Source organism: Rhinoraja longicauda, chromosome 6, assembly GCF_053455715.1.
Source record: "Rhinoraja longicauda isolate Sanriku21f chromosome 6, sRhiLon1.1, whole genome shotgun sequence".
In the NCBI taxonomy this organism is placed as follows: domain Eukaryota; kingdom Metazoa; phylum Chordata; class Chondrichthyes; order Rajiformes; family Arhynchobatidae; genus Rhinoraja; species Rhinoraja longicauda.
In genome coordinates, this window is record NC_135958.1 from 60,378,125 (window position 1) to 60,394,979 (window position 16,855).

Sequence of the window (16,855 nt, forward strand, 5' to 3'; positions counted from 1 at the left end):
AAAAAAAAGCTTCCAGTATATAAAATAATAATACTGTAAAATATATAATACAATTCTTTACATTTAAGTAATTATATAATTCTCTCAGCTGAACTAACTCACTGGGATTTTGTTAGACAGGAATTTTCAAGATCAGAAGTTTTGGACCCTTATTCAAAGCAAGCAATTATGCAAATATTAGCGCCTAACTTGGAAAAATTCAATGTAACTGCAATTAACTAAATCAAGGTTATTTGCCTGATAAGCACTTTATCACCTTAAGTGGAGACTTTGAACATTTCTAATGGGCATGTTTACTAAAGAGAACGGGATAAAATACTTGGAAAAGGAATTAGCTTCACATTCTTTCTTTTAACCCAATTAGTATTACTACCATAACTATAATGTTAAAATTAAATCATCTTTCAAATAGGAGGAAGGCTTACAACTGGTCTTTCATATTTGGAATGTTAGCCTTCAGTATTGTCACACAAACAAAAATAGTTCTGTGAGGTCTTTCTAGCGTAATGAACATCCCAACCTTTCCAGTACAAGTTTAAAAAAAAATCATTTCCTATCTCCGAGGAGGGTTCCTAAAATGTGAATTGTATAAAGAGATTAGATTATTAAATATGAAATGAGATTGTGGCTGCGTGAATGAACCAAGAAATTCAAATCGCGTTATACTTTGTTTAGTGTGATGTTATCGAGATACCCGCCATCTCTGAGGATTTACAAGAACGGAGTTGGTACTGAATGCCATGTAGGGTTCTGTGGGCAGATAAAGGCAGCTTAATCAGAATTAAGGAGCTGTTGTAAAGTATGCTATGGTTTGCATGCTGCACAGATTTTTGTTTTTTTTAATTTGTGCGTCGTTTATTTTAGCTTTTGAATTTTACTTTTTTACTGCCAAAATATATTCTGTTAAAATATACTCCAAAAACCATTGCAACGTGGTATATTATAGGTCAATCTGACTCAAGTATTTAAAGCAGAGTATTTATTATGATTAGTAGCATATGATTGTCTTCATATACACAGATTAAAATAAGTAGGAGCAGACTTAGAAAGAAATGTAACCACCCTTTTATACACTTTCAAAATGTGCACATAGGTATTCCATGGGTCATTTTTTTATAATAGAAAAAAAAGAAAAATAGCTTTAAAAAGGCACTGTTTATACTTTTTGGGGATAAGAAAATAGCTATCATCTTTATAAATGTTTACTTATGAAATATTATGTGAAATGTGTGCTGTAAAAAAATGTGTGGTAGTTGTAAGTTCCATCTGATAGCATCAAAGTATGTCGTGGGGAGGGGGAGGTAAAGCCCAGAAAACAATCAACAGAACTTTTAATGACCTCTTTCAAATGATCTTTGACAAATTACTGCACACGTAGGATGGTCTCCTCCAGGTAAACATGGCCATAATATAATTCTGTTGCTGAATTTACTTTGGCATTTAAACATATACTTCCAGCTGTTCAACGTCAAGAGAAACAGGATAGTTTAATTGTCCTATGCACCGACAACGGAATGGTGAGATTATTACTTACAGTCTGGTAAATGCAATGACACATCGATAAACATACAATACATTTTTATAATCAATAAATTACTAACCACAATATTGGTGCAAAAAAAAACGAAGTCCTTTAGGTAAGGACTTTGGGGTTTTTTGCACCAGTATTGTGGTTAATTAATGAGTTGCATTTTTTTATTGTATATTCATCGATATAGTCGAGTTTTCATTCACTCAATGGCCTTTGACAGAAGCCCAGCTGATCTTTCCTGGTCTTGCCTACACTTTAGTTTCCATTTTTTACCTGCCATGTCAATACCCACTTTTGATATCAGTGTGTCTAGAACCAAGTGTGGGGTGAGATTTTAAATGCACAGTGCCCAGAGTTAAACCTTTTGTTGTTATTATGCGTCAACTTTCCTTGTGTTGATAATTGCCAACAACATTGACCTGCCTGCTATTTATACCACTCACTCAACAAGGGAGGAGTGGGCAAGGATATACCTGGAAACTAATCCATTGCCGCACATTATAGCGAGTTCCCTTTGTAAACTCTCAGTCTTCAAGCCGAGTTCAGGGTGATTTCCATTGTTAACAACATTTCTGCCCCAGATTTTCCATCGCTCATAAACACACTGGCACATTATAACTCCATGACTGTCCCACATCCTCTGCTCAATGCTCCTTGAATACGTATACATTTTGCTTTACATGCGGACAGGGCTTTTTTGCTCAATGTTCATGACCATCCCAGCGTATGACCATGGGAGGAATGCACAGATGATTGTGTACTCGAGGTAGGTTTCCAATCCTCTCCATAAATTTAGAGCTCTTCTCTCCAAGCCTGAGTTCTGATGGGTGGGAGAGACCACATCAGAGTGGCACTTCAAAGGCTCTGTGGGCTGATCTTCGGCCCTTTGTGCACTGGGACTAGAACAACCCTGGAACACCCTTATGTGTTGTTGCAAGCAGCTTTTCTCTCAATGCCAGCCAAAGGAGGGTCAAAGTGAGCTACACAAAGTGCTGGAGTAACTAAACGGGTCAGGCAGCATCTCTAGAGAACATGGATCGGCGACGTTTCGGGTCAGGACCCTTCTTCAGAAATTAAAAATTAACATATAAACATCCAAAACAAATCATGTCCTCCCTAAATAAATAGCATATAACATCAGTGTACTGTGTGTCATGTCCACGAGGGTGATCTTTAATTGTGCTGACTTTTCTCCATCAATATTCTGAACAGAGTTGACTTTGAAAGCTTATGTCAATTTTTTTTGTTATTCTTAATCAAGTCAAGTCAAGTCTAATTTATTTGTCACATGCACATACAAGATGTGCAGTGAAATGAAAGTGGCAATGCCTGCGGATTGTGCTAAAACTACAAAACAGAATAGATTTGCTTTTAAAAAGACAACACAAAAAATAAATTTATACAGTAATATAATGGTGATAGAGTTGCCAGTCCTGATGGCGTGTGGGAAGAAACTCCGTCTCATCCTCTCTGTTTTCACAGCGTGATAGCGGAGGCGTTTGCCTGACCGTAGCAGCTGAAACAGTCCGTTGCTGGGGTGGTAGGGGTCCCCCATAATGTTGCTGGCTCTGGATCTGCTCCTCCTGATGTATAAGTCCTGCAAATGTAGTTCCCATAGTGCGTTCAGCCGAACGCACTACTCTCCGCAGAGTCTTCCTGTCCTGGGCAGAGCTGTTCCCAAACCAGATTGAGATGTTGCCGGACAAGATGCTTTCTACAGCCCCAGAGTAGAAGCACTCAAGGATCCTCAGAGAGACTCTGAGTTTCCTCAGCTGTCCGAGGTGGTAAAGGCACTGCCTTGCCTTACTCACCAGTGAGGCAATGTGTGCTGTCCATGTCAGATCCTCTATGATGTGACTCCCAGGTAGCTCACCCTATCCACAGTAATCCCATTTATCTCCAGTGGCGTGTATGTCCTTGGATGTTGAGCCCTTCTAAAGTCCACAATCAGCTCCTTAGCTTTTGTGACATTCAAGAGGAGGCTGCTGTCCTGACACCAGAGTGCCAGATCAGCCACCTCCTCCCAGTAGGCCTTCTCATCGTTATCGGAGATCAGGCCCACCACCACAGTGTCATCAGCAAACTTGATGATGGAGTTGGAGCTGAACCTGGCCACACAGTCGTGTGTGTACAGGGAGTACAGTAGGGGGCTAAGGACACAACCCTGGGGGGATCCTGTGTTCAGGGTGAGGGGGTTAGATGTATGTCCCCCCATCTTGACCACTTAGGGCCTGTAGGTGAGAAAGTCCAGGACCCAGGCACACAGGGGAGTGTTAAGCCCCAGTTTCAGCAGCTTCTCAGCAAGTCTGGTGGGGACTATTGTATTGAAAGCTGAACTAAAATCAATGAACAGCCTCCTCACATAGCCCCCCTCCTGGCTGTCAAGATGAGAGAGAGGGGTGTGCAGAACCTGGGAGACCGCATCATCCGTGGATCTGTTCGGACGGTATGCGAACTGCAGCGGGTCCATATTGCGAGGGAGGAAGGCACAGATGTGGTTCTTGATCAGTCTCTCGAAGCATTTCATGACCACTGAGGTGAGGGCCACCGGTCGGGAGTCATTCAAACAAGCCGGAGAGGCATTCTTTGGCACTGGTACGATGATGGATCTTTTGAAGCATACAGGGACCACGGACTTGGCCAAGGAGAGGTTGAATATTGTGGTGAGCACTGGAGCAAGCTGAGTCTGAGATACCAGATGTAATGCTTGATGTGCATTTTTAAGTCAGATTGACTGCAGTCTATTTATTTTTTGCTATCTTGAAAATAAGCAACAGAATATAAAATTAGTGAACACACTTTGCAACGAGTTCCCATTGTAAACTCTCAGTCTTCAAGTCAAGTTCTTTCAGAGTGTTGAGGTAGGGAAAAATCACCACCACTAAAGATCACACTCACTGATATTAACAAGATCACACAATAGGCAGCTAAGAAAATCACAACACTTTTAAATCAATTTCCCTAGGTGAATATACTGAACAACAACAAAGAAGCAATAATGTTTTTGTCGTAAGCCTGATGCATGTAAAATGCTATTCGAGAAGCCGTGTTAAATTGACGAATCTACCTGAGCTGAATTAGTTGTCTTTATTCATAGAAAATATATCAAATCAAATAGCTGCTTGTTGGCATATCCTTTATTTATTAAACATGTAAGCAGTCAGAACTTTGGAAGAAATATCCACCCCAAAATTGCAATTACACCTGTAAATGCAACATGTTGCATAATTTGATGAGAGAGAAATAGCGAAAATTACATTTTGACAAATTGCCTACTCAAATTGGCAAGAAAAGTCACCTCAAGGGTAAGGCAATATGAGAAGCATCTCCCCTATCCACTTAAATGTTAACGCGCCTCCATCTTTTAGCCCTCCAACTCTACTCACAGAGTAGTCCACTGATAAACTTGCCTTTTATCTGAAGAAGGGTCCTGACCTGAGACGTCACCTGTCCATTCCCTCCACAGATGCTGCCTGACCTGCTGAATTCCCCCAGCACTTTGCTTTTTTTGATCAAGATTCCAGCATCTGCAGTTCCTTGAGATGTCTCACCTCTTATCCTTGATCCCTTCCCATAATTACATCTATACAAAATAAAATTAGCATCCTCTAGCGTTATGTCAAACCATAAAATTTGTCTCTCTCACTTCACAAGAGCAAAATGACTCCTGGTGTGTACTTTAATTTGTCAAATTCACAAAATGAAATTGACCTTTTCAGAAAAAATGCAAATAGCAAAGGCTTCAAAAATGGCAAAGGAAAGGTAATTGAAATTTCTGTTGTGCTCTTGTTTATCCCTTTCTCATGATGGGGCAACAATAGTTTTATTGGGAACAGATTTGTACAGAAACTTATCGATCTTGTCAATAGAGTTAGTCTAATATAATAGCAGTCAACATGGACCCACAATATTAGTCTTTCCTTATCAGCTTTCCATTTACATCTTCAAGCTATTTTAAAAAGTTTACTGTATATGTATTTCCTATAAATATGTTGAGATTAGTGTTGTTTAAACACTTCCTTGCTAAGCACTTTGATAAACTACAGTCACGTTTATTTGCTGTAAAATGTTCAAAGGCACTTGCAAAGTAAAGGAGTTACAAACCAGCCGAATTTGCAATTTTTAAAATGTATTCACTTGTCCCGAGTAGGTCACGTTCCCTTCCAGAACAACATTTATGTTGTCTTTCAAATGGATAGAGCAGTACAACTGCAAAGAAAATTCTGTTACTAAGACCTGGTTTTAGTTACATTATTATAACGTAATATATAACAAACCCTGTATATGGAGAGCATTGTATTGGAGTGTGCTAAATCAAAGACTGTCAATGTGTGGGTTTTGGGTTCAAGTAAATCCCAGGCAGAAGTTGATGGTAGGAAGAGCTTAGAGGTATTCGTTTATCTAAATGTAGCTTGGATGTACAGTAAAGTTGCACCAAAGTGCTGGTTCAAATAATTTGACTGTTTGCAACCGAAATGGCACTGAGTTTCAGACCAGTTTTTGACCACTGTCAAACTCAAGAAGAGCACAATAAGTTCAGAAATAGTGATCTCTCCCACAAGGTATATGGGGACTTGATTTGAGATGCACCATTTGCAGATCTCTATTCTCCATGTGTCCTTACTGTGGTGCAACTTATAAAAAAGTTCAGTAAAGTCACTTGGTGTAAATGGTTAAAAGAAATCTCTTTGTTGGATATTCCTATCCCCTACATGCAGAAGAAATACACAAAAAGACATCAAATACCAGAGAGCATAGCTCAAATACTAGAGGGCATAGGGCAAATACTAGAGAGCATAGGTTTACAGTGAAAGGGGCAAAGTTTAAATGAGGTGTGTGGGGCAAGTTCTTTACACAGAGGGTCGTGGGTGCCTCAAACGCATTGCCTGGTGGGGACAGATGCGGCGGTCGCATTTAAGAGACTTTTGGATAGGCATATGGATATGCAGGGAATGGAGGGATATGGATTATGTGCAGGCAGATAAAAGTTGGTCTCGGCGTCCTGTTTGGCACAGACGTTGTTGGCTGAAGAGCTTGTTCCTGTGTTCTATGTTTTATGTCTCTCTCTCTACCGATCGTGAAATATTGAAACAGGATGTATTATTAATGATGTCATGTTACTTCGGGGATGGTTCGCTGTTCCAATCGAATAAAGATCCGTTGTCTAAAATATTGATCACAACCGTCACCAAGCCAAATTGTGCAAGTTCTTTCCTTGATCTTATATTCTAGTGACTCTGGCATGATACAGGTGCACTGTACATAATGAAGGGCTCAGAGGCTGAAATCTCCGGATTCTGGGAATACAGAACCTTGTGCCACACCTACAGTGAGCAAGATGTGGATCGTACGCAAGTACTGCCAAATGGAAACGAATTATACGTTGTATACCACGTGTACGCTCAAACTCCTTTTTATAACTCCACTTGTAAATAGTCCCTTAGCTGCCACCCCTGTGCAATATATTATAACACACCCTGCCCTGCCTCCTATTGGAACGAACGTGAATGTCCCTGGGATAGTGTTATTGCCCAGTCTGATGCATTTTTTGTCATGCATCCATTCCTTCATGTTGTCTTCAATGGGAACAAGAACCGTCAGCTCTCAACTAAATCGTGGCAATGAGTTGAGCAAAAACAAATCCGAAAAATTCCTAACGAAAAAAAACAAAAAAACAAATATAATTCTCTCTTTAGGACTTTCACCGTCCTAGACTGGAAACAGGTTGTGTTGTAAAAGATTTTAAAACAACCTGATGTTTCAGGACTTAGAGGCCTTTTTTTTCTTCCCGATCCCTTCCTTTTGACTAAGCCTTCACCCCGTGGTATCCAAGTGAACCCCCGTTAATTATACTTCGGCCCCACCGATGGGCCTTGAACTGGCTGGGTCACTGCACCGCTGAGATTGTCATCTCCCGGTCGGTGTCAGTTCCAAGGTTCTTCCTGGATCGCACTTGGATTTCTGGTGTCTTCGTGGTCTGAGGAACCCTAGCTTTGCCTGTCCTTTAGCTAATCCGTCAATTAACCGCACATTGTCATTTTTCCAAGACATGCAATTCCATCCGTCTCAGAGACTATTTTGCTTACTTCTAAAGGCAATTTTGCTCACCCTTGTCCCTTCAACCCCCCCCTCTCAGTCCTGGAACTGCATGTTGTTTAATATCCTGTTAGTACCTCATGTGCTTTTAACTGTCTATATGCTGTTGACTCCTAATTTCTTGCTCTCTGCTGCTGCTCTGGTAGTTACCTGCTGATTAGAGAGCTGTAGTTTAGATCTGCCTTCCTTTTTCTGTCATTCTGTAAGCTTCTAACGTGATTCAATTAACAATATCCTTAATAAAGGTTGTTTCTTTCTTCAACAACAGCAATTGTTCTGAATATTATTTTGACGCAGAAGTACAATGTGTTAAACCATGATAGATCACCCACACAATATTGATATATTTAGAATAAAGGGCAAGATAGTTTATTATTCAGGTGTAGGATTATTATTGTCACGTGCAGGTACAGTAAAGCTTTGTTTTGCATGCTATCCAAACAGATCGGATGTATCATACATAAATATAATCAAGTCAGGTGGGCGGCACAGTGGGGAAGCTCCTTGGACTTTAAATTTTAGACATACAGCGTGGAAACAGGCCCTTCGGCCCACCGAGTCCGCGCCGACCAGCGATCATCCCCGTACACTAACACTATCCGACACACTTGGGACAATTTACAATTTTCACCAAAGCAAATTAACCTACAAACCTGTTTGTCTCAGGAGTGTGGGAGGAAACCGGAGCACCTGGAGAAAACCCACGCGGTCACGGGGAGAACGTACAAACTCCGTACAGACAGCTCCCGTAATCAGGATCGAACCCGGCACTCTGTGGCGCCGTAAGGCAGCAACTCTGCCGTTGCACCACTGCGCCGCCCTTTAAGCTCTGCTCTTCTCACCCTAAAGCTGCGCCCTTTCCTCTCAGCTCCTGTGCACTCTGAAAATTTTATGCCTGGTCTATTTTTTTCTAATAGGAAAAATTTGGCAGAGTTCATTAATTTTATAGAAGTTTAATCACGGTATTCATTGTTGACTCATTGCACGATAAGCAATTAATTTGTAAAATAACAAAGTCAATAATGATGTAAACCTGTCCCCCTACAGAGCGATGAAAGAGAAGAGGTCACTATCTCAGTGTTTATTGCTACTTGGAAGTTTTGAGGCAGGATTAATACCTGCAGAGTGTTGGTCTGACATTGGCTCAGCAATAGATGCAGTAAGAAGCTACGATGATGTGAAGAAAAGCATAGCTTTGCTAGAATTTGACTTAGAACATAGAACATCAATAGATCCATCAATGTGGTGCTTCATTGTCACATGTGCACAACACAGTGGAATTCTTGTCCGAGTGGCCAGATTTGGTGCCGTTCCCAAAGTCTGGTCCAGTGCAGTGTGCTAGGTCTGATGGAGTTTGGCCTGATCCAGGCGAAGCCCTGGATCGTTCTTTGTACTGAGGTTCCTCTTCTCATCCGGCCATCTTTGATGACCTGTGAGGGTGTTGGTAAGACCCTGGTTCACGTTGCCATCGGTCCTGCTCCTTCGTTGTCACCGGCTCCCTCCTCTTCAGGGGAACGAGCTGGGGATGGGCTCTGCGGCTCCCTCTACAGACTGCGGCCTGCCAGGTCTTCCTGCGTCCATGTTCCTGTTAACATAGAAAGAGTTGATAAGATCGTGATTCATAAGAGACAGGAGCAGAATTAGGCCATTCGGCTCATCAAGTCTACTCTGCCATTCAATCATAGCTGATCTATCTCTCCCTCCTAACCCCATTCTCCTGCCTTCTCCCCATAACCCCTGACACCCGTACTAATCAAGTTCAACACACGAACAACTGCAGCATCTCTGGGGAACAAGGACAGGTGACATTTTGGGTCGGGACTGTTTATCAGACCGTACTGGTTCTTTAAGAAGATAACTGCAGATGCTGGTACAAATCGAAGGTATTTATTCACAAAATGCTGGAGTAACTCAGCAGGTCAGGCAGCATCTCGGGAGAGAAGGAATGGGTGACGTTTCGGGTCGAGACCCTTCTTCAGACTGATGTCAGGGGGCGGGACAAAGGAAGGATATAGGTGGAGACAGGAAGATAGAGGGAGATCTGGGAAGGAGGAGGGGACGAGAGGGACAGAGGAACCATCTGTGGTTCTATGTTCTGTGCATTCTCTCACCAGGAAAGACATGGTGGCAGGAACAACTGCAGCTCTGCCGTCAGGTCATTCACCATGTGTCCATGGGTACCTGGTGTTCCTTCACCATCACTGACCCGGCCTAAGGACTCTGTGCCCGTCCCCAACACAACGACTGCACCAGTTCAGAATGCCAGCTCAGCCAGAGCAGCTTCTCCAGGCCAAACGGGGACAAGCAATAAATACCGGCCTTGCCAGCGACACTCAGATAGGCCACATTTAATGTATGATTTCCTCACAGCTTTTTGGTGTCGTAGAGCATCGAACATGGAGCAGCACAGCACAAAAACAGGCCCTTCGGCCCACAATGTCTGTGCTGAACATGATGCCGAGACCATCACTTATCTACCTGCGTATAATCCCTATCCCTCCATTTTAGATTTAGAGATACAGCGCGGAAACAGGCCCTTCGGCCCACCGAGTCCGCGCCGCCCAGCGATCCCCGCACACACTAGGGACAATTTTTACATTTACCCAGTCAATTAACCTACATACCTGGGAGGAAACCGAAGATCTCGGAGAAAACCCACGCAGGTCACGGGGAGAACGTACAAACTCCGTACAGACGGCGCCCGTAGTCAGGATCGAACCTGAGTCTCCGGCGCTGCATTCACTGTAAGGCAGCTGCATCACCGTGCCATTCTCTGCATAGCCATTTGCCTCTTAAACGCCAGTATCATATCCGTCTCCACCACCAACCCTAGCAACATGTTCCAGGCTGCCACCACTCTCTGTGTAAAAAAAGGAGCCCCACACAGCTTTTTTTAAACTTTGCCCCCCTCACCTTATAGCTTTACTCCTTACTCCTTTACAGTTCCACCCTGGGAAAACAGTTCTGCCTGCCTACCCTATCTGTGCCTCTTGTAATTTTATATGCTTCTAACTATTCATGGTTAAGAATTGGTTTCATTCTTGTTTTGGAATTGCCTGGGAAAGGATTACATTAGCAAATAAAATATTATAAATCATTCTGTAAATCCATCTCCTCTCAACAGCCTAATATTCCGGTCAGAGGTAATGGTTGGAATTACTAAACGTGTGAGACAGAGCAAATGGCATCTCAGCGTAAAACAAAATCCATTATAATGCGGAAAGCTTCCCGCAGCAAAGGAAAGCCCCACTTCCCTCACCTGCAGTCATTTGTGCATTTGGGGAGTATTTATACAAAGATAAATTTTAATCAAGAAAATAAATAAATTCAAACCAAAAACTGCAAAAACTCTTCATACATTCTCAGTGTCTGTACATTTGAAAGTGTCATACTCAGTCGTGTTCGCACCTATCTTTAAACAAAACACCCTCGCCACTCATGTGGCCTATGGGGTGATAGAGTCACAGTCACACAGCATGGAAATAGGCCCTTCGGCCCAACCTGTCCATGCCAACCGACATGCTCCACCTACGCTAGTGCCACCTGCCCACGTTTGGCCCATATCCCTCTAAATCTTTCCTATCCACGTACCTGTCCAAATGTCTTATAAATGTTGTTTCACACAGCATGGAAACAGGTCCTTTGGACCACTGAGTCCCCACTGACCAGCGATCCTCGAACACTCGGCCTATCTTATCCGCATCCTACACACTCGGGGCAATTTACAGAAGCCAATTAACCTACAAACATGTGTGGGAGGAAACCGGAGCACCGGGAAATACCCACGTGTTCACAGGGAGAACGTATAAACTCTGTACGGACAGCACCAGAGGTCAGGATTGAACCCGGGTCTCTGGTGCTGTAAAACAGCAACTCTATTGCCACACCACCGTGCCACGCTAATTATTGTACCTGCCTCAACTATCTCCTCTGGCAGCTCGTTCCATATACCAACCACACTCTGTGCGAAAACATTGCCCCTCAGCTTCCTATTAAATCTTTCCCCTCTCATCTTAAACCTATGTCCCCAGGTTCTTGATTCCCCTACCCTGGGAAAAAAAACCCTATTAATTCCCTTCACGAATCTATACACCTTTATTAGATCACCCCACTGCCTCCTGCAGTAAAGGAATAAAGACCTAGGCTTTTGTATTCAGGGTCTCTATGCAAATTGTTCCTTTGTTTGAGGGGTGTCCCCACCGGACCCTGCCCCTCCATGTCCAGCAGCGGAAGGCCCTAAGCCTGAGGTCCTCCCGCCCAGAGACTAGCCATTGGCCTCACCATGTATATGGATAGGAAACGTTTAGAGGGTTCTGGGCCAAATGCAGGCATATGGGACTAGCTTAGATGTGGCATCTTGGTCGGTATGGGCGCGTTGGGCTGAAGGGCCTGTTTCTGTGCTGTATGTATGACTCTATGACCATAAATCCCATTTAAAGGCAATTCACTGAGGTGGGAATCAGGTCTCCGTGAAGGATCTCAAGGCACTAACTCTACTCCTGCTGTGACCAAGGTCATCTCTCAGCCAGCACGACAATAAAACAGGTGCTGGACATGGTGTGGGAGTTTTGTGCCCGTATGTGTGCCGTATTGCTTCCTGCACCACAACAGTGATCACAGTTCAGAAAACAAGAAAGAGTCAAACTTCAAGAGTGTCTAATTGTCTTTTGTACCAAAATGGAACAACAAGATTCTTACTTACAGCAGCACAACAGGTTTGTATATGCTGTACTCAATACATAACATAATAAACAAGCAGAAAAAAACATTGAATAAATTAAAAAAACAAAAAAGTGCAAGAAACAAAATCGAAGTCCAAAGTCCCTAGTTCTATCCAGAGAGTTTGTAGTTTAGTCGGAGTTTTTTTCAGAGATACACCGTGGAAACAGGCCCTTCAGCCCACCAGGTGCGCATCAACCAGCGACCACCAGGTACACGAGTTCTATCTTACACACTAGGGACAATTTACCAAAGCCAATTAACCTACAAACCTGCCTGTCTTTCGAGTGTGGGAGGAAACCAGAGCACCCGGAGGAAACCCACGTGGTCACAGGGAGAACGTAAAAACTCTGTATAGATAGCACCCGTGGTCTGGATCAAACCTGGTTCTCTGGCGCTGCAACTATACCACTGCGCCAATGTACTATCCCAGTGTTTATTGTGTGTAATAGCCTGATGGTCATTGGGAAGAAGCTGTTCCTGAACCTGGATGTTACCTTCCATGGATGTAAAGAGCTTTGATTCATTCTGACAGGGAAATCATTAAATGCAAACCTCTTTATAGAAGCACAGGTTCGGTGCAGCTGAAGATTTGTTATGTGGTTTAAAATTAAAACAGTAATTTGGGGAATAAATCAACTTCTAATGCATACATCCTGTGGCGCTGCACAGCAAAGTAACGTTTGAACGTCGGCTACAGGGGATATGTGGATTCAGGGAGCTACCTCATTGAAAGGGTTTGCATTGGACAAACGCCATTGTAACTCTCAAGGGTGGGCCGGAGATGCTGCCTGACCCGCTGAGTTACTCCAGCACTTTGTGTCTCTCGACAGGAATCTTTTGAGGACAATTCCCCTCAGCTTCAACTTAGACTTTCTTTCCAATTGAAAATATTTCTCAAAATTCACTATCTGGATTTTGTGTTGCCATAACAGTTCTAGCAAACACTTCCCCTTTAATGCACCTCTAAAAATCATTAGCTGCTCATGATAAATGCAACTAATAAACAAGCTGTACGCACTGTCTGAACATTGGACCTTCGTTTAACTCCCATAAAATTAATGCAATGCAATTTGTGTCACTGCAGGAAATATATTTGCAAGCTGCACACATAAACTATTGGGAACAACAAGCAGCAGCGAGTTAGTGAGCAGTCTGTGGAGCAATGAACAAGGGCAGCTAAACTTGCACACTCATGTTTGGGGCTGGGCTAATTCAAGGCAGTCGGAGTGATCGGAGTGGTTACGGGGCAGTGCACACCGCCTCTCCCTCTTTGAAGCCAGCTGCAGGAGACAGACATATTGCTCAGTCAGTCTCGTTTGCACTGTTTCAATAAGCTACGAGACCCAGTGGCAACCCCACCTGGCATCCGGCAACAACCCAGACGCTAGCCAAGGGCCAAGGAAAGTGGTCAGCATGGACTTGGTGGGCTGAAGGGCCTTTTGCCTTGTCCCGTCTCTCTCTGCGACTCTCTATGCTGCCTCTGTGGAGATTGCACATTCTCCTTGTGACCTCAAAGGGTTTCTCCGGATGCTCCAGTTTCCTCCCTCGTCCCAAAGGTTAATTAACCACAAGTTGGTGGTTTACTCCAACCCCATCCCCTCTTTTCTCTCCCCCTTCTCTTCCCTCTGCTCCCATTACTCCCACTATTCTGCACACCTGACTCCCATCCCCATTCCTTCCACCTTTCTCTGGCCTCACAATTCACTCCTTTTCTCTCCTTATCTGGCACCCATTTGTCTCCTTTTTACCTCCAGCCTGGGTCACTTATTGCACCCGTTTGCCAATAAACTCAGCTGTATCCACCTATCACTTGCCAGGCTTTGTCCTGCCCCGTCTCTCTTCCAGCTTTCTCCCCCTTACTACAATCAATCAATAGAAGGGTCCCGACCCGAAACGTCGTCTACCTATGTTCTCCAGAGATGCTGCCTGACCTGCTGAGTTGCTCCAGCACTTTGTGTTTTTTGCTGCAGATGCCAGCATCTGCAGTTCCTTGTGCCTACTGTATATTGTTCTGAACGTGTAGATGAGGGGTGGAACCACACTAGGAACTATTGATAGTACACACAATAACTGGAGATTCTGGAATCTGGAGCAAAAAACACAAAGTGTTGGAGCGTGTCGGTGAGGGGGAGACGTTGTTGGTGAGAAATTGACAATAAACTGGGATTATTGTAGGATTAGAAAATATCGATACTTGATAAGTGAGCTGACATTTGGTGGGTCAAGGAGCCTACTTCTGTGTTGTATGACTTTATGAAATCACAGGCATAGCAGGCAGAGGTAAAACCATGTCTTCTGCAGAATCCAACATTGCATATTATTTGTAGACGAACACAGTGACAGGATCGGCAACAGCATCAGGATCGCTGCTGCCAGCAGAGGGGGACAGAAGGAGACATCTGTCAGATTAATGGTGTCACCTGCGTCAGATTAAGGTAAGGATTTTGATTATCAAAGCTCGCAAAGAATGGATATACACTGAGAAATTCGAGCTCGATTGGGAAAGCCCGAGGCAGGCTAATGTCCAACCCTGAAGCACGAGAGAGAAGGTACTAAATTGGAATAAATGAGGCAGGTGTTAGGGGGAGTAAACTGGGAGCAGCTGTTATTGGGAGAGTCCAGGTCAGACATGTGGGAGCTGTTTAAGGACCAGCTGATTAGAGTTCAGGACCAGCATGTTCCAGTAAGGAGAAGGATGGCAAGGTAAGGGAACCAGAGAGGTTGTAAATGTGGTCATAAAGAAAAGGAAAAAGAAAATGAAAATGATAATGAAAAGAAAAGGGCACAAGGAGCTGCAGATGCAGGAATTTAGAACAAAACACAAAGTGCTGGAGTAACTCAGCATCTCTGGAGGATATGGATAGGATTTATTTTCAGTTTGGGACCCTAAATGAAGCATTTACAGGGTTTAGGAAGATGAAATTGGACAGGATATTTGAGAAATATATAGCAAGCAGGAAAAAACTCAACCAGGGAATTAAAAAGCCAAAAGGGGTCATGAAATGTCATTGGTGAGTTGGATGGAAGAAAATACCAAGGCACTTTACACATGAGAATAATAGATAGGATAAATGCACAGGAGGGGAATCAAGAACCAGAGGACATGGGTTGAAGGTGAGAGGGGAAAGATTTAATAGGAACCTAAGATAGACACAAAACGCTGGAGTAACTCAGCGGGCCAGGCAGAATTTCTGGAGAAAAGGAATGGGTGATGTTTTGGGTCGGAACCCTTCAGACCCTTGATAGGAACCTGACGAGCAACTATTTTTACACAAAGGATGACGGGTATATGAAACAAACTGCCAGAGGCGGTAGTTGAGACGGGTACTATCGCAATGTTTACAAAACATTTGGACAGATACGTGAATAGGATAGGTTTGGAGGGATATGGGCCAAGTGCAGGCAGGTGGGAGCAGTGTAAATGGGCATGTTGGTTGACAAGGGCAAGCTGGGCCGAAGGGCCTGTTTCCACACTGCATGATTCTGTGACTCTTATATATTCATCTATTGCCTTCTGGCCATCCAAGAATGGGTATAAGCAGCCCCAGATTCTCACTGAGCAAGCATAACACTTGCTAAAGAAATATTTATGGATCTTTCTTTAACAGTGAGAGCAAGAACTCCCTGGTTACACAAAACCTCTTATCCAGTGATTGTATTAATTAACGATACTTGCTAATAACATCTGTAATTGCAACACAGGACACTACACTCAACATTATTTTCACTCCATCATTGCTAGATTAATCCAGGTGGACTGAATACACTTGTATTATTTCTTTATAATTAGTAGTTTGTTATTAATCCATCCATCCAACAATGTAACATCACAATTAATGGTCTTTAAAAGACAGCATGCATCAACTTCACATAGATCCTTCTTCATAACTATTATACCGCCCACCGTGGACGAGAAAGGGCGGGCGATTGTGACTGGCACTTTTATAATGTTCATCTTTATAATGAAAGGTCGTGAATCTCACGCATCTATCCCTCTGTATATAATGCAATGGTAATCACTTCAGGCACTGATTCCATCCACATCTTGTTCCTGTGAACCTACTTAGAGTAATGGTCGTTGGTTCTTTATTGTCACAATTGCAGGCATACAGTAAAATTATTTTTTTACATACAGCTCAGTCAGGTATTGCCATACCTAAGCACAATCCCCGATTAGTACAAAGTGTGTAGAGATAGTCCACCGAGACCGCACGCAAGAGTCGCCAGTTTTGCCGCCATTTTCCAAGTCCAGTCCGGTCAGTGCACTCGGTCTTCTGGAGAGGCGCCCGATCGGGGTTTCTGCACAGGCTTCTGCACAGCCTCCAGCCATCTCCCCGGTCCGGATTGGCATGCAAACAGCCGTCCCTCTCCTCATCCAGTACAGCGCAGTTCTGGCCACCCAGCTACAGGAAGGGTGACATCAAGTTGCACCAAGACTTTATCTCACCAGCTGTCGGTCACTTTCTCAAACCCACCTACCCCTTGACCAGAACCCACCGACGAAGG

General features: G+C 43.5%; 1 protein-coding gene across 3 annotated transcripts in view; it reads left to right on the forward strand.

Moving 5' to 3' along the window:
- The window catches only part of rbfox3a (RNA binding fox-1 homolog 3a), a 1,329,152-nt gene extending 1,321,258 nt beyond the window's left edge, over positions 1-7,894 (forward strand). For all 3 annotated transcript variants that reach the window (XM_078401074.1, XM_078401071.1, XM_078401086.1), the window contains one exon: positions 6,764-7,894. In XM_078401074.1, coding sequence (XP_078257200.1) covers positions 6,764-6,766 — 3 coding nt within the window. In that variant the 3' untranslated portion in view covers positions 6,767-7,894. The remainder of the gene's footprint in view (positions 1-6,763) is intronic.
- The last annotated feature ends 8,961 nt before the right edge of the window (positions 7,895-16,855 follow it).